The sequence below is a fragment of the Poecilia reticulata genome, linkage group LG14 (assembly GCF_000633615.1).
Source record: "Poecilia reticulata strain Guanapo linkage group LG14, Guppy_female_1.0+MT, whole genome shotgun sequence".
Taxonomy (NCBI): Eukaryota; Metazoa; Chordata; class Actinopteri; order Cyprinodontiformes; family Poeciliidae; genus Poecilia; species Poecilia reticulata.
This window is the reverse complement of record NC_024344.1, coordinates 8,323,747-8,342,043: the sequence shown is the minus strand read 5'-3', so window position 1 is coordinate 8,342,043 and position 18,297 is coordinate 8,323,747. Positions and strand designations below refer to the sequence as shown.

Below are 18,297 nucleotides of genomic sequence, written 5' to 3'. Positions count from 1 at the left end.
GCTATTGGTGAGCTTGCTGCAAAGTTTGCGAAGGAGGCATGAACAAATAACATGTGCATTTGTTCCCAGTGGACAAGTGTGTCATCACAGACATATTGAAGCTTAGCGAATTTACAGACTGGACTGTGAAGAAGGGTCAAAAGTGCATGCAAGCTAGATTTATGTGTGTGAGCCTATTGTATTTCTTACCCTTGCTGGAATTTAGGAAGGGTTCAGAGATGCCAGAGGTATCGCATAGAAATAAGGATGGAGTTCAAGGTTTGGTCTTTGTCAACATTCTAATCAAATAGTTACAATGCTGGTTGTCTGAGCTGGAGATGCCGGTTCCCAGATCCCTGGGGAATATCTGAAATGTGACACCTCCAAGTGTTAACCCGGGTGTATTAGATGGTAACGTTTGTTGCCTTGTTAGAACAGACTGAACAGACTCAGAGCACTTGTAACAAATATCTGCTTGTTGTTCTGATTCTTGCAAAAGTCTAGAAAACGCTGTTGAGTGGAAATCATAAATCTCTGCTTTGTAAATAAGAGTGAATTATTTTTGCTTATATATTTGTACTTTTCCTTCATTGCTCTACCACAGTTTGGTGGAGTTGTTAAACATTAACTGGTAATAGTTTTCATGAAAACTGTAATACAGCGTTGATACTGGAGTAAACCTGAGCTTATTTACTAACTAACTAGTAAGGGAACAATTTCTCATACTTTGGTACCAGAATTATTATACATATTGAGAAAACTATAGCAATTGTCCAGAATCATCATTTTTAGAGATATATTTAACAATTTTAAATGCATGTTTCTGCCTATAGAGTTCGGCCTGAACAAAAGACCTCCCATACATACAATGATGGTGTATCATTTGGACCAACAATGATCTCTGCCACATTTTCAGTTTCTTTTTTTTAAGATTGCTATTGTTTAAAATGTAGCAATTATTTAAAACTGCTGCTGCTTCCAGAGATTTGTAAGATTGCTAAATTTCAGCATTAACGTCTAATCAACTTTCAATTGACTTTCCCCATGGATCCATTTACAATAATTAGCTGAACCACTGAGACAACTCAAGACCGTGTTTTACTACAGCTTCAATCTGATTGTAATTTTGTATTTTAACTTCTCCCATCCACCACATGGTTAGCATTAGCTTTCATATAAGCCCAAACAGCACGTTCTTGTTAAGAGTCTGAGTGGTGTGACAGATGGTGTTTTGACAGCTTACGTCGCTATAGTTCAGTGAAAGACCTCAATAGTAAAACATAGACTGTTCGTGTGTGTAGAAGCGAGACTCTTCCTTCAATTCCCACTATGATTTAGATGACCACTGCATGACTTGCTGATATTTTGCAAACATATTTGTCCAGAGAACACAGAGTATTGCTACACATGTGCATTAGTAAGCAAGGAAGGAAACAATTCATTCACATCTAAACAAGCATTTTTTTTGTCACCACCAGTGTAGCAAACCACATGCAGATTGGGCTTCCCCAGAGCTTTTGTGAATCCTTGGGGTGGAGAATGTGTTGCTGTCATTTACTGCCAACATTTCTCCTAACGTCAAGTCTCCTCTCTGGACAAATACCTATAAAAATAATTTCATTCTGCAGACTTAACCATCATTACTTTCATCTTGGGTGTTCATTGGATTATGTATTATTGCTTGAATTTGAGTTATCTGAGAGAAGTTACTGCATTTTAACTTGCCGTTGGGCAGCAGGAGGACATGATTTGCAGTATGAGGTGGTGAGGAAGATGCAATGAACCCAGGTTGTTGAGTGAGAATGATGATTTAATGGTGAACAATACAAAAATCCAAAGTCCAGGCAGAACAGAATGAGCAAAAAGGATAAGAGCTCAAATACTGGCATCAACAAACATCTGAGAGCAGAACAGAACGTAAGACCAGACAGCTTGACAAGACAACTAGCCCAGGACCAAGGAACACAGGTGGGATTAAATACACAGTCAGGGAAACGAGACACAGCTGGGAACTATCAAGGGGTAGACAGGACAACAGGGAGACTCAATAGACACAGAAACTTAAATGAAAACACAGAAAAAACCAAATCCTTGCACGGCCCTCCCTTCATGCAAACAACGCAACTGAGATTCAGGCAACTTGATTTCATATCACTGTTTTTGTCCCTTAATTTAAATCATCAGTGCATGCTTCAAATATCTCTCTGCAGAAGTGCCACATGATGCAGCAGAAGTTTTACGACTTTGCACATAAATCATTTGCTAAATAAAGAATGAGAAAACACAAGTGCAGCAAAGTTGCAAAACCAGCTTTATTCTTTGAAAATAAATTATGTCACATCAAGTTTTTTTTCATAGAACAAACAATAGACCCACAGGATGACAACAAGTGGTTGAGTGTAGTGAAGCAATTAAGCTGTGAGGAAACAAAAGGTTTTAAATGAGCTCTGTGGTTTCTCTGGTGTCTAAAGTCACTAAATCAAAACTCTCCTGAAAACCAATTTTGATCCAGTGAGGGTTACACAATAACGCTCCTTAAACTTCATGTAATTCACCGCATCACCAGTGTAACAGAGACAGATTACTGACTTTTACTGTTGTAGACAAAACAGAATAATAATATTCACAACATAAACAGCCTGAAATCAAAGACACACACATAAAAAAAAAGCACAACGACATAGCTTTCTGGCCTGGTATCTGTGTTTTAAAGAATAATACAACATGTCAGTGAGAGGGAGTTCTTCATTGTGATACACTTCAGATTAATCACTCAGATCAGTTCATCCTTTCACCACTTTGTAACATTTGTCTCCTCTGCCTGTTAAACCCGGCAAATGTGCAACACTAGAACACCAAACCGGCTTTCAGTAAAAATTGGGCTGAACTCTAAGACTCCATTTGGATTTTTCACTTTGATTTAAAAAAAAAAAACAACAACAACAAAAAAAAAAAGGGAATCCTTTGTGATATTCCCATATATTTTCATCTAGGGGTTTGGCTTCTTAAAAAGTAAACCCACCACAATCAAAAGCATCAAAATCAGAGTCCCCCACCTCAAAGTCAAAGCTGTTGAAATGGGGGGAATTGAGAGAGGAGCCACTGAGGTCGTACGCCCCCACAGGTCCTGTGCCGGTGAAGTCCGTGCTGGCAGCCAGGTCGGCTTTGACGTCCAGATTAGTGGACGAGCATGCTCCGAGGTAACCCAAGGCAGAGGAGGCAGCAGCCCCTCCCATCAGCATATAAACAGCCTTCATCGCTTGGGCATTATTGAGAGTGCCGTGACGCAGGCATCCCACCGCCTGCACACCCCGTCTGTAATTCTTTGTCTGAGGGAAATTTCTGCCTGTTGGATTAAGCGTTTTTTTCAAGATCGTTTTATATATATTTACTTATCTTTATTGTAACAAATGCATGGATGTAATGTCTAAACTCACAATTCTCTCTTGGAGAAGTGTTGCTTGTCGGTCCTGGGGAGGGTGCCTCCGTGTCACTTACAGGTGGCGTTGGTGGATCTTTGTCCAGAATTTGCTCGGGGACCAGGTCTTGAAGAGTAATGCGTGGGGGAACGACCTGATGGCGCTTACAAGGGCTGAGGGTTGATGACAGACTCTGTACGTAAGAGTAAAACAGAGAACAGTAATAAGATGACAGCAGAAATGAAATTCCTTACATTAATCTACAGAAATATTGGTCAGCGAGAAAAACTGATTGGAGATTTTAAAGTTGATACCAAGTTTTACGACAAACACTGTAAGTTAACCACTTCTGAATGTTACATTTAATACTGGAGGTACCGAGATCCAGGAGGAAGCTCAGAGGGGACAGGGCTTTCTCTGTCATGGGCCCTAAGTTATGGAACGACTTGCCTTTGCAGGTCAGAGAGGCCCCTTCACTGTCCACTTTTAAAGTTCGTCTTAAAACCCATTTATTTTACTTGACTTTTAACACCAGTGGGATCTAGTTTTAAATTGTATGCTTTGTTTTTAAACTGTAAGAGTTTTTATTTTTTTATTATTGTCATGTTGTGTTTTAATGTACAGCACTTTGTATCAGCTGTGGTTGTTTTTAAAGTGCTTTATAAATAAAGTTGGTATGGTATGGTATGGTATGGTATGGTATATACCTTGCATTGAATCCTATTTATAAAAAATGGACCAGTTAGTTGAAGAATACTAAGAAAATCAACCTTGAAGTAATTTTCTATATGCAAATTACAACATTAAAGTCTGTCATCTCAATGATTAGTCATAGTTATTATGTTTTTTAAGTGATACTAAATACAATAATTTGTCATCCCTACCAATAACATTTCTTTGAAATCTAATTACCTAATTAGTCTTTAACAGTCAGTAAAAACTCAACTCCTCAGGCCTGTTACAGAACATTACTGGACTTTGCTTTGGAAGTATTTTGTTCCTCATTTTTGCATATTTTTCTTGCAAATTGTCATCACATTTTTATGCAATGACTGTTTAATAAGTACACACATCTATATCCTTTGCACAAGAGTTACAGCTGTTACTTTCTGTAAGCAGGCTGCATTTTGATAGAAAAGGCAATGTAAGATGGAACCACGCCAATACTGGGAAGCATCTAAAGGAAGGTTTTTTTATGACTATACAGCTCCAGTACCTGAACTGTAAATCATTAACTCACCATTTTGACTTTCTTCAGCACGTTTAGCCACTGACTGAAAGGTGATAAAAAAAAATGTTTTGTTAGCTTCAAAAAAAGCAGCACAAAAATCAAAACATACATTTAGAGACACTGAAATAAGATGCAATGCCTCTTCAATTACTGGAAACCTATGCTAATGACGAGGTTGAATAAATACATTTGACTTCTTGCTACAAGTGTTTGTCACCATTTTTTGTCATTTTAGCATTCTAACTATTGCTCTGACTGTTAACAAGGGCAAATTTAGGCTATGTTGTAGTCGCAATTTCTTCACGTAGATAAAATAGATAGAAAAAAGCTGCTCCTGCTTTATTCTCACCATATTTTCTTGTTTCACTTTTGAAGAGCAGATAATTGAAATTCCCTCCTTTGTATTAGTGTTGTTTTGACTTCATACAAAATAATGCTGCAGACACTCATTGTCTCCCAATCCACAGGTGGTATTCCCAATCGCTGCCATTGAAATTGACTCTCCCATGCGAAGCTGTGTGGGATCTTATGAAACACGACTGCTTGTGATTTGACAATAGGTTGTAAACCAACCCCCCCATTTGGGAGAAGGAGGAACTTTGTGCCTCTTATTGCTGCAACTACTGTATGTAAATGAGAAATCTTGCATCTTTCAAGCATGTTGTGTGTCGTTTCTCCCTCTGCAGCTATTTTATAAACAGTCAAGGAGTCTAAGGCAGCTAATGCGGGATTAGCACTCTGGTTTTGGGATCCAAAGGTAATATGGAGGCCAAAGCGATCTGCTTGAGGACTTCCATCCATCCATTTTCTGTACACCCTTGTCCCTTAGTGGGGTCGGGAGGGTTGCTGGTGCCTATCTCCAGCTAACATTCTGGGCGAGAGGCGGGTTCACCCTGGACAGGTCGCCAGTCTGTCGCAGAGCAACACAGAGACACACAACCATGCACACACACACTCACACCTAGGGAGAATTTGGAGAGGCCAATTAACCTGACAGTCATGTTTTTGGACCGTGAGAGGAAGCCGGAGTACCCGGAGAAAACCCACACGTGCACAGGGAGAACATGCAAACGCATGCAGTAAGACCCCGGGCCGGGAATCGAACCCAGAACCTTGAAAATCTTTTTTTTATTTTTTTATTTGTGATAATAGAAATTTTACATTATTTGAAGGCTTTCAGATCTTTATCAGGGGTGCCAATATGAGAATATGATATTTACCTACAATAGGTAGTCGTCTATACAGTAATATGTGTGCTGTATGCCATTAATTAAAAATATGGATATTTAATCAAATGTAGCAATGTTGCCTAACGAAAAACAGCATAATTTCATAATGTCAACTCCAATACGATAATGTAAAATTCACACGGTCCGTCTGACCTGCAGTCTGTGGGGGTGTCGGTCAGCAGCAGCAGGTACTTATTCTGAGTGAGGATCAGAGCGAAGCAGCTGTCCCTGGACGCACCAGAAGGTAACTTTGGCAGGTCCAGGATCTCCTTGCCTTCAACAATTGTCTCACAGTGACTTTGCAGCAGTACAATCTGGTGAGGTGGAGATAGAGCATCATGGCATACGAAGAGACTGCCTTCAGCAGTCAGACGCAAAAAACGTTTCTTCCACTGTTTGAAAATGAATCCACCTTCAGGACAAAAGAAAAGGTGAAAATACACGGGGCATTTTGAGTAACTGCTGGAACAAAGATGCCTGAAGAACAGCTTTCCATGTTCCTACTTGTTATTCAGGTAAAGACTTCCTGTCTTTTCCACATCATAAATTTCAGTTATTTTCTCCAAATCCTGTTATTTTTTTTGCCAATTTTAAGATACAAATGTTATAAATTTGAATACTGATGTGACATCTCCTCTGATGTAAATGTCTCTGCAGATGAAAGAAAAGAACGAAGCACACAGAAAAATGAGAAGGGAAGAATAGAAAGAGGGGCTGAAGGAGAGACAAGATAAATGAACAGAAGAAAAGATGATAAGAAATTCATTTAAAAAGCCAGAAGAAAGGACATGAGGGAGAAAGGACCAGTAAGAAGTCTGGACAGGAGAGGAAGACAAAAAGAAGACAGGAGGAAAGAATGAAGAAATGAAGGAACGAATGAAGTTGTGAAAAAATGAGGATGACAGCTGTGAAAAAAAAAAAACAAGGGAGCAAGTTATGAAAAAAAAAACAAGATAGGCAGTTGTGAAAAAAACAAGGAAGAAAGTTATTGAAAAAAAAACAAGACGGTTGTGAACAAACAAGGTTGACAGTTGTGAAATAACAAAGACACTGAACTGAAATCTGCTTGCTGCACACAGATTGTAACAAGCCACTGATTGAGCAGCACAACAAGCGGGGCTCAATCAGTGGCTCCCGGAGTCAAATGTGGCCTCTCACCTGCTGACTTTTAAAGACCCTGTTCTTTTATCTCAAAAAGGAAACTGTCTTATTGAGTCGACCACTGAGGTGAATTAGTATAAATCATTTTCTAATTGGGTATTTGAGTTAACTCCCCCTTGTGCCTAAGACTGGGTTCAGGACCATACTGGTCACACTTATCCAGTATGGACAACACAAATCAAACTGCATACACTTCCAGGCTGCGTGTGAACCTTAAGTATTAGGTGTGGCCTCAGCGATCACAGTGGCAGCGTGTGCAATGTACATGTGGATTAAAGAACGAACACTGTGTCATTCCATCATCCCACCAGATTAGATTAGAGAAAGTCAGATGGAGAGAGGATCAGGAAGCTGTGGACGCTGAATGCGATCAACCCACATGCATTTTCTTATTTCACAAATTCTATTTACATGTAAGTAAATTGTAAGGACAGACAGAGCTGCTGTACTTTGCATGAAGAGTTAAAAAGACAACTTAACTTTACATTTTAGTGCCCTCGGTAAGAAGCTGGCTTTGGAACATACTAAAATGTATCATGTCTGGGACGAATGCTGAACAATTCAAAATGTCTTACAAAATGATTTATAAACGTTTAACATCACACATGTGAAGTAACACAAAATATGGTAAAGATTGCAAAACTTTCCTACAGCTGAATTCTGATTGTATTTTCCCCCTAAAGTACAGAGATCTTTGCTGCACCGATTCTACTCACCGTACATCCTGAGCACCCCGTGGTGTATCCCCGAGACATTCATGATTCCAGAGTGTGCCGCGCAGTCCAGCGCTGTCAGAGACAAATATCTGTGGACGTTTGGAGCACATGAGATTCAATGTGAGTTTTTAATGCCCACCCTTAATCCCCCTCGGTCAGCTGGGACGCCGCAGAGCCGTAGCTCAGCAGATTGGTGTAAAAATGGGTTGTGATGATCTGTCGCACGCAAACTGTTGCACGGTGTGCAGAGAGTCAGTGGAGAGGGAGATTTTCTCATGTTTTTCTTTATTATCAGATCAGTTTGACATACACAAAATCAGGGTTGAATATAAATAGACAATATTGTGACAGAAAATCACCTCCGTCACCTTGCTGCTTTTCCACAGCAAACATGAAAACAAAATAAAAACAAACAAACAAAAAAAAGCAGTTGTCAACTTACTTTGATTCCAGTAAACAGAGATATTTCCATATTCAGTCCAGCTACTGGGGTCCACTTCACTAAAGCATTAGTTTTAAGGTGCGCACACTTATTCAATGTTATCTGAAGTGTTCTTCAAAATGCTTTTGAAGAAAACCTCAAAAAATTTGTCAATTTCAAACACCCGCTTGAAATTGCGTGTCACTGAGGATCTGATTATGACCAAATTTTGACACCATATTTATAATACATTTGACACTTTAATAGTAGGAACACTTCTAAAAAAAAAGATTTATTCTGATTACATGTGTTCACATCAGAAAATCTGGTTGTTTTATAATCTTCTGTATATAGGTGTGTGGTGACTGTACAAATAATTTCCCATTTAAAAAAATACCTAATAATGAAGTGTCATTTAGTTTCCATTCATTATCATTTGCTGAATAAAAAAGGAGGCTGCAGCCACATCACTAGTGATCCATGATGTACACAGTGTTAGCGATGGCTTACAGGCAGGTAGGCATGATGTAACAGAGTATAATCCAAAATACAACGCGAAAGCTTACAGATTTATCTACAAATCCACACGTAAGGTTATATAAAGAATAAAACTCCAGCATTTCAAAATGACCAAACTGGAAATAAATAAATTAAGAAATCACACGGTAAAAATGGATACTTGGAAAAACTGCTAATGAATGTAAAAATTATGGCTATGTCTAAAGTTATTAACGTTATTACATGTGCATTGTGTGCTTACTTAATCTTACATACTGGCAACTATTAAAATCCCTTCTAGAAATAAACCACACTGGATGGACATGAGTGGTCCTAAAACAGGAATAAGGAGGATGGGTCAGGAGAGATGATACGTAGGGATGAACAGATGACAGGGAGGGAAGTTTGGGTCAAGAACATTAGAAAAATTGTGTTGCATAGTTGAGCGTGCAGCTAGGCCTGCTGGTTGATTAGAATAGTGATTTAGGCATGACCTTCCCCTCCTCCCAAAAACACTCTTTTGTTTATTTGTCAGTTAGGAAAGCTGATCTTCATATTGCTTTCTGAAACAGTCTCCAGCAGGAAAGAAGTCCCAGCATCGTTCCTGGTACATCTTCCACACGTACGACTCCTGCAAGCAGAAGATGCAAGAGCAAGAATTCAGAAATTCTAAATTTAAAAAGAAAACAAACACAAAACAAAAAAAAAACCAACACCTCAGACCGACCTGCCCGGTGTGTTCTGTGTCATCTTTGTTAATGAGATACATCAAGAAGAACCTGAAAACAAAACTCCAATGTTGATCTGGTCTCATCTACACCTGTGCAAACACTGCAATGCAGAAGAGACGCTTACATGTAGTTGGCCAAGTTGTGTTCGTCAAAGGTGTGGGTCTCAAAGCCATGTGGGGTTGTATCAAAGTAGTCACTTCCGATGCCACATATGAAGCATTTTGTCTGCACAAAAATCAGCAATGAAGAATATAAACACTCTTCCCAAATGTACTTGAAGGTATCGGTCAGCAATAACGATATTATTCTGCACCTCCATGTCCTCCTTGACCTGCTCCTGTTGGTCTCGGAGTTCTCCAAAGGCATCAATAATCAGACCTGCAGGGTTTTAAACATATTATGATAGTAGTTGAAAATCTGTTGCATGTAAAACATCCGTTCAGAGGTTTTATTTTTGCCGATTTTTCGAATTTCTCTTCAAGACTTACGATATAATAAGATTTAACAAGAGTTTTTCTACCCTTCCTGTCATGAGAGGCTGCTGTTCATAAGCATTCGGAGGAGACAAGAAGCCGTGACTAAAAGCTGCAAAACACATTTGAAAGCTGAAAATTACACAGATCTGCTCAAAGTCTCGTTCTCCAAGCCTGCATGAACCTGGACCTGTCTTGTTTTATTTTTTTTTCTTCTGTTAAATACCTACGTAAATTGCCAACTTAAACCTTCTTCCCTCAGTAATGACACTCATGCCAAAGAGTGTTGCCACACCTGCTTGGCTAAAATTGTCTGATTCTAGTACCAGCCAATTTCATAGTGCATCTCCATGCCAAAAGATCTTCACATACTGTTCATTTAAAAACCATCATCCAGGATGTGTTTTACCCTGAATAATGGCCAGCAGAATGACAATGACGAAGAAGAAGAAGGTTATATCAAAGACCACTCGATAAAGCTCGTATTCGTCTCCTGCGGGATCTTCTATCTCGTCTCCAATTCCTCCACCAGCACGCACGCCCACGTACATGTGGAACAGGTAACACTGCGCAGGAGAAAACCTCATAAACATAAACTGGGACGTTATATGTGATTTAAAACAGCCGTCATTTCCAATAATCAGGGCTTTACAGTCATCATGTCATCGCATTTCATGTCGGGCTCGTCTTCGTCCTCGCTCTTGTTGTAAAACTTGCGGAAGAAATTGAAAGCCACCACAGTGTAAAGATACACCACCACAGCCAGTAAGCCCACTGTCATCATGAGCTGCAACACACAGCACAAAAAAAATGAGTTAATACATTCTGGCTAAAGCTAAAGATGCATTCTGACGTTTTTATTTTTGCTCTTGCCTGTTTGCCGTTGTGTGTAACCGAGGACAGGATAGTGCGTAGAGTTTTGACGCCCATTGCAATGTCCAGCAAATGGCAGGCAAAGAAGAAGTTGTTGTAATGACCAAGCAGGGACATCACCAGGTACCAGCAAAGATAAAGGAAGGTCTACGGGAAAATACGGGAAATAAAGTATCAAGGGGATGGATAAAGCTCAGAGTGAAATATACAATTACTCATTTTCTTACGCCGTCTGTGAACACAACTCCAAATTTCCAGATCTGGTACTTGATATCAATGAAAGTCACCCTAAAAGATAAAATAATGTTTAATAATTACTTTTTTCAGTCGAAACGTAAATATATAACCAATTTTCTTGTCCTTTTCTGGCAAAACTCTACGTCACCATGCAAACACAGAGTTGTCTGGCTCCTCTTGTTTCTTCTCATGTTGCTGACTGACATCCAAGGAGGCTAAGTCAACGCCCAGGAGCTCAGCGATTCTTTCTCTCCCATAAATGTCTCCATACTTATCCAGGACCTGGACACAGACAGTATGTTACGTATCACAGAGCATAAAATCTCTATTGCACCATAACCAAGCATCTAACTCACTTTTCGTTTGACAAATTTATCCCAGTAGTTGTTTGGGAAAGAGCTGAAAAGACAAGCAACATGAAGCATCAACTGCATTAACAGAAACCTGATATTATTTAACAGCATCTGTAATGAAACAGGCATTGTTTTCCTCCGGTCTCCCTACGGTGTGTTCAGGACTAGACGGTCCCACTGGCCCTTGATGTCGTCATCCTCAGGCTGCTCAGTGATGTAGAGGCCATCAAACTCCAACTTTCTTGCAAGTTCCTTTTCTCGTTTAAAAATCACCAGCGGGATCTTCATTAAAACCAAACTTAAGTTAAAAATTGTTTCATTGCCAGGAATTCAAACTAATCATTTTGTTTTCAACAGTGACGCACAAGTATTCATTCCTCTTTTTCCATATCTTGTCAGGTTATGTGAGGTGTACATTTATCTTTTCTGAATTTGGACGCTTTAGGCTGCATTATACTTGAAGAATCAGGCATCCCACGGTTGTGGCTTAACATGACAAAATGTGGAAATACCGAAGGGGCATGAGTACTTTTGCAAGACACTGTAAAAACTAAGTGCAGGCATGTTTTGTGATACCTTCAGACAGTTGTACCCGATGATACAGATAAATGAAATGACTGTATGGAGAATGGCTAGGAATGATAGTGTGGGCTGCATGTATCCAGTGCTCTCCTCTAAATAGAAATAAAGTAGAACATCTTCTTCCTCGTCTTCTCCTCCTCCATCTGCTCCAGATCCTTCAGCTTCATCCCCACTGCCCTCAAACAAGCCAGAACCCTCAAACAACCCGCTTCCCTCTGACAGTCCGGATCCCTCCATCTCGTCCCCTTCAGGTGGAGTATCGGAGACCTTCACAAGACAAAATACCAAGACGAGCCATAAAATCTATTGCTGCCAAAGATCAGAACGCCAGAGTCTTTAGTAGGTCTAAAAACTTAATTCAGCTACAATCTGTACAGCATTTGAAAACAATGTTTCAATACAAAATGCTTTACCCGGTAGAAAAGAAGAATGAAGTTCAGGGCAAATGCAAGGAACAAGGCCAAAAATCGCAGATTGTAGAAGTTCCTGGAGAGGTAGTTCTGGTAAAGAGAGATAAGAATTTGTGGTGCTCTACAAAAAATTTAAAATGGCATTAGTTTTTACCACAAAAGATACAATGCCCTCACCATGAATTTATTTCTCTGAGTTTCCAGCTCAGTCCAGATTTGAAAACCCTCTCGCTTCTTCTGCTTCTTCTCTTTCTTGGCTGCAGATTTCCTTGGTTCTTGTGGCTTTTCTTCTTTGCTCTTGGTTTCTTTCTCCGATTTTTCACCAGTTTCAACACTGGAAATGAAACACACAAGTTTTCATTGTATAATTTTAGTCCCCAACATCAACTTGGCACTGTTGATCCATCTTAATGTGCTTCACTTTGATTGATATCTGTGTTACTTTCAATACTTAGATTTTAGTCACTTTCCCACACATTAGGTACTTAAAAGAAAACGTAAACTTACTCAGACTTTTCCGGTTCTGGAGGGGTTTCTTCCACAGGAGCAGGCTCAGGTGGCTTCTGGCTTGCATCAGGTTCTTCTCCTGGCTGTAGTGAAACGGAAAGATCATCCACAATACAAGGATTTTTTTTTCCAGATTGCTGATTTTTTTGGAGGTGCCCTTACCATTTTTCTCTTCGTAATGGGAGACCCTTCAGGAGTCGGAGGCTCAACTGGTTCCTCCACACCCATATCTCCAAGTCCACCTGGAGCATCCATACCCGGAATCCTTCCTCCTTCATTTTCCTGCGTGTCCTCCTCTTCCTCTTCACCACTCCCGGATTCACCAGTGTCTGTTATCCCCCCAGTTTCTTGCTCCTCCCCTGTCCCCAGCTCCCCTGGCCCGTCTCCGTGCACGTCGTCTTGCGTGGGATCTGGCATACTTGCTAAAATCTCAGTGACTGTTATGTTTTTAGCTCCCTCCACCAATCCACCTCCAAACAGTGCTTGCCAGATGATCACGAAGAAGCCTTTGCACACATTGTAAATGAAGGTCAGGATGCTCATCAAGATAGCCCAGAAGAACTTGGACAAAGCCACCACGATCTCCTTAAAGGTCATCTTTCTGATTCTGCGATACTGCCTGCGGAGGTTACGGAAGGTGAAGATGCTGAGGAAGCTCGACATGCTGTGGAGGAAGTCTGTAAATGCTGAGGTTGATTCGGGTCGCCCTTCGTCGCCGTTGCCATCTTCATCCCCACCTCCACCCGCCGCCCCGCCTGCTGACCCCTCTCCCCCTCCTTCATCTCCTTCATCATCTTCTTCTCCCTTCTCCTCTTCTTCCTGCTCTGAAATCTGTGACGCGATATTCATCTCAAAGATGGTGTCCTCACAGAAGTTGACGAACATCTCCATTTTCTCCGATTCACCGCCCTCGTTGACGACATCAAATATAAACTGCCGTTTGGACTCTCGCACTTGTGGCATTTCCCACTGTCTGCGGTTGACTTCGCTGATTTCAAAGTAGATGCGCTCAATCTTTCTGCTGGCGCCCATTATCTCAATACGGCCAAGGAATGGGCGGAAATAGTTGAGCACACTCTCTGCTTGCTCCAGGAAGTTCTGCAGCCGGCAGTCGTGCGGCACATGCTCAGAAAGGTTGGTGAGCAGCACTGCGATGTTGAACCCTATGTCCTTGGCCGGCTCTTGAAAGCGATTGGCAAACTCCTCGTAGTTGATCATGTCGTTCTCATCTGCTTCTGAGCAGGACAAAAGAAACTGGATCTCAGAGAGGGAGTACTGTTTCTGACTGTCCATGGCCTTCTGGAAGTCCTTCTTAGAGATCAGCCCTCGAGGGTCAGTGACATAGTCACGGAAAGCATCGGAGGCAACAATGTCTTTCAGTTTGAGAAACATGTCAAAGAACTTGAGAATCATCTCAACGTTGCTGGAGGACTCCACCAACATGTCGACCATTTGTCGCGCAATTGTACCATTAACTATGTTCCCTGAAACAAGAATAAAAAAAAATAAATCAAACAGGTGATTTAAAGGCACCACAAATTTATTTGACAGTATTTAAGTTTTTTTTTTACCCTCTAATAGTGAGAGCAACATAACAACCATGTCTTTTTGGAGGTCAAGAAGCTCCTTCAGCAGAGCAATCTGGCTGGAGTCCTGTGGTCATAAAGAAATACAGTGATGATATCATGACTGGAATGCAGAAGGTAATAAACTACAAGGCATTGTACTCAATGGACAACTCAAACATACAAGGAAGACTTAGCGAGGAAGACAGATGTCTTGTTATGAGACGTCAATGGATAACTTTTATAGAAAACATTCGCTGTGCTTTAATTTCAACTGCCTAATTTAAGAATACTGAACTTATCCAAACTTCTTGGTGACACGATGTAATGAAAATGAACATAAAACAGCAATGTGAACTATTATTTTGGATTATTTTTGTTTGAAAACATTTGTTTAACTCTGCTTTATTATGATGCTTTTTGTACAATATTCTGACTTCTCTTTCATTTAATGTTGTTTACATTGAAATCTGCACCGGCAAGTCAAAGCTTTACAAACACCCATTTGAGAAATTATATGAGAAGTTATGATAAATGCAACTTCGTTTTATATATTTGAGTTACATCACTTTGTGCACCTGTGCCAGCTTCATCATCATGTGGGCAAACACATGAAGGAATCCAACAATAGCATCCCACAGTCTGCTGTGAGCTAAGGACTGCTGGTTGCCTGTACATGGGCCCTGCAGAAAACAAAAAGGCTGCTTGTTACAAACTAACTTACAAAGAAACAACATGAATTGGTAATTTGTTGTAAATGTACCTGAATATACTCTGTTAAACTGTTAAAAATCTGTTTTGCCACTGTCATAGCTTTGGAGAAATTCTTTTTGCCTGGATCATCGATGATATCCTTCCCAGAATAATACCAGTAGAAATCACTGATAGATTCCTTGAATGAAAAGAAAAAACAGTTAAAAGCATTGGCATATTTGAAAATTATTTATACAAACATCAACTCTGGAATGATTTGCTCGTATGTACTGCACACTTTCTTATTTTAAGTCTCTAATAATTTTCACCATGCGCAGTGCAGGGCAGATTAAAGTCAAAGTGTACCTGGAGTCGAAGGAGGTAATCCACAGTGCAGATGATGACGTTGATGCTGGTTGTGCTTCCCGTCTGTGTCCGCAAGTAGTTTTGAAAATCTGCGGAAACAGGATTATTCAGCTTGCAAAGCCTGTTTTGATGGAATTTACTGTTGATTTGATTTCAGTCCAGCTCGAATCTGAAACATGACGTGTACCCACCGTTATTGTGTCCTTCACAGAGGAGCTGCAGGAAACGGAACAGGTCACAAGTGAACTCGTCATCCGCCATGACTTTCTCATCTTCAGAGGAAAGATTAACACAGATAAATGTATGAATCAAAGTACGGGAACTCACCTAGATTATTAAACAAAAAGAAAAAAAAAAAGGATTACAACTTAAACATATCTCTTAAGAATTGATTAAATTCATTTTTCAACTTACCATCATAGGTAAATGAGTTTTAGTGTCACATACTGCAACTGCCACCGCTTACAATGAGTTATAAATACATGGATAATGTTGAGGACACAGGCATGCAGTCATACTGTATGTCAAACAACATACAAGAGGTGCCAACAACACGTACAAACACATCAGGTGAAAACAAGCTGCAGTGGAAAACAGCCACATTAACAACAAGTATAAATTGAACTAAGAATCCACTGCTTGACAAATGGAACGATGGAATTAATGGCAAGATTTTACGGCGTTCAGGGGTGAACTGATTATCTAGATATATTTCTATTTCATTGCAGAAGAATAAACAATGCAAAAATTGTAAAGTGCACAAAAATGATAAATTATCTATTTTCTAAAGTCCTCTGTAGGTAATAAAGCTTTTGGCATGAGGTGCTAGATCTGAAAACCTTCGCCTCCAAAGCAAGCATGGTATATATTTTCACAATATATACCCTGCTCCAAAACGGGACTTCAAATATAACACATTTGCATAATACCAATATTCATATTTCTCACTAAAGCAGAAACAATCTCATTTTTAGTTTTCTGTGTTTAACCCATTTCTGTTTCATCATAATTTTGTTACGTGGGAACATTTATGGACGCATTTCTAAGTTGCTTAGGGGAAAAGAGATGCAAAACATCCATATATTTTACAGAAAACTAAAACTCAGTTGGTGTTTGCAAACATTAAACTTAGGACAAAACGTTTGGATCGAACACCTTATGCCTGACAAATTGGCACTTGACTAATCAGCTGCCCTATTTTAATGATGATTTATACTACTGTCCTTTCCCAAAGCAGTGCACCCCTGCCTGCAGTAAACACACACAAACACTGAACAATTCAGGACATGTCAATTAAATGTAAGAGAGGACATTGTCCATCAACATTAGTGATGCACCAATCAATTATTCAGACAAAGAAATGAGACCAATTTACATTGATTGGCTCATTGATTGGTTGGTTTTGCATCTGCATCGAATGAATCAAAACAGAAATGACCCACTTTATCCCAACTGAGTTACCGCGCAAAACTCAAATTTTATTCAGACCTCAAAGTTTTGTCAGTGAAGGCCTGATTGGTGCATTGCATTGAAATGTTGAAGGGAATCCAGTATTAGATCCATCTGAGGCTCTAAGGGACCAAACAAAAAGTCCAATGTGAAAATAACTTTTGAGTCAACTACCTGTTTCCATCTAGGTTTATATTCAAAAGGCGTGCAATCAGAGTTGAATGGAAAATTAGTTGTTTGGGTCGGAACATGGAAATGAACATAAAATATTGGATTCCATTCATTGCCTTTAAAAATGGAAAACACATGGAGTATCGAGTGCCAAAAGTGCCATAATGTAAAACCAAAATAACTAATCAAATCAATATTTATATGTGAAAATTGGAATAAAATTATAAGTGTTTTTTAAATAAATAAATAATAACAAAATGAATGTATACATAACTAATACATATCATAATACATACTGATGTTTATATAAAGAATTCTATTAAACAGTAATCAAAATTATGATATAAGAACACAAATTTATTTCAGTATGCATTAAATTATAAAATATTTGTTGAAAAGTGAAGTTAGCTTAGCCTTCAGCAAGTTTAATAGTGAGGGCTAACAGAGCCTAACAACCAATCAAATGTTAGGCTGAATCTGACATCATCAAGACATCACTTCTACTTTCTAAACACCAGAATAATAAGGGAGCATTGATTAAGAATTGTTTATTAGCCTCAGTTTCAGAAGTTTAACTACACTAAAATTATAATGCCTTTAAATAATTTGGGAGAACATAGATGATGATGTTTTAACTACATTTGGGAAAGTACTTAAGGCCACACCTCACACACAAAAACATCTGAGAACAAAAGCAAATGACCTTGTGAAGATAATAAATCTGGTGAGAGTCCTTAACCACGACAAATTAAGTCACAGGCCTTGCAAGTCAAATGGGCGCTAAGCAAGATAGAAATCAAGATTACAGTTTGCAAGTCAGATCAGGGATGGCAACCTTACTAGAACTACAAATCAACTTGTTGCTTACAGACTGCCTTGTGGTCAAATGAAACTAAAAGTTGGGTAACATTAAATTTTTGGGGGGAAAAGGGTGAACTTTCAAATTCCTCATTAAACTGGCATTTAGAGAAGAGAGGTTATTTGGTCATTCTGACTAACCTAACAGAAAAATTTCATTGTGAAGTCAAACTTAGAAAAACATTTTTGCTAGATGTCTGGTTTCAATTCATATTTAGTAGATAAACTACGTGGTTGTTGGCTTGTGCTCCTTTTGACCCTCGATAACGGTGGAAGGGCACACGAGGTGCGGACATGAACAATGGACAATCCCCTCTCAACAGAGTCATCATTAAAAAAACAAAAAACAAAGAATTGAGCAAGTGAGACAGGGGA

The 18,297-nt window shown here is 39.5% G+C and overlaps 1 protein-coding gene across 8 annotated transcripts in view; it reads right to left on the bottom strand.

Annotated features, from left to right (window-relative positions):
• Positions 1-2,273: 2,273 nt before the first annotated feature.
• The window catches only part of LOC103475680 (ryanodine receptor 1-like), a 38,279-nt gene continuing 22,255 nt past the window's right edge, over positions 2,274-18,297 (bottom strand). For 6 of the 8 annotated variants that reach the window (XM_017308673.1, XM_017308677.1, XM_017308676.1 and 3 more), the window contains 25 exons: positions 15,636-15,716; positions 15,445-15,533; positions 15,149-15,277; positions 14,964-15,068; positions 14,392-14,473; positions 12,983-14,304; positions 12,821-12,903; positions 12,491-12,647; positions 12,317-12,403; positions 11,898-12,170; positions 11,473-11,603; positions 11,325-11,367; positions 11,117-11,250; positions 10,959-11,019; positions 10,732-10,878; positions 10,511-10,645; positions 10,268-10,424; positions 9,699-9,763; positions 9,510-9,610; positions 9,382-9,433; positions 7,736-9,285; positions 6,012-6,270; positions 4,639-4,672; positions 3,417-3,591; positions 2,274-3,325 (listed from right to left, as the gene is read on the bottom strand). In XM_017308673.1, coding sequence (XP_017164162.1) covers positions 9,190-9,285; positions 9,382-9,433; positions 9,510-9,610; positions 9,699-9,763; positions 10,268-10,424; positions 10,511-10,645; positions 10,732-10,878; positions 10,959-11,019; positions 11,117-11,250; positions 11,325-11,367; positions 11,473-11,603; positions 11,898-12,170; positions 12,317-12,403; positions 12,491-12,647; positions 12,821-12,903; positions 12,983-14,304; positions 14,392-14,473; positions 14,964-15,068; positions 15,149-15,277; positions 15,445-15,533; positions 15,636-15,716 — 3,530 coding nt within the window. In that variant the 3' untranslated portion in view covers positions 2,274-3,325; positions 3,417-3,591; positions 4,639-4,672; positions 6,012-6,270; positions 7,736-9,189. Of the gene's footprint in view, positions 3,326-3,416; positions 3,592-4,638; positions 4,673-6,011; positions 6,271-7,735; positions 9,286-9,381; positions 9,434-9,509; positions 9,611-9,698; positions 9,764-10,267; positions 10,425-10,510; positions 10,646-10,731; positions 10,879-10,958; positions 11,020-11,049; positions 11,251-11,324; positions 11,368-11,472; positions 11,604-11,897; positions 12,171-12,316; positions 12,404-12,490; positions 12,648-12,820; positions 12,904-12,982; positions 14,305-14,391; positions 14,474-14,963; positions 15,069-15,148; positions 15,278-15,444; positions 15,534-15,635; positions 15,717-18,297 lie in introns of those variants that run through there. The other 2 variants (XM_017308674.1, XM_017308680.1) reach the window with 2 other exon arrangements.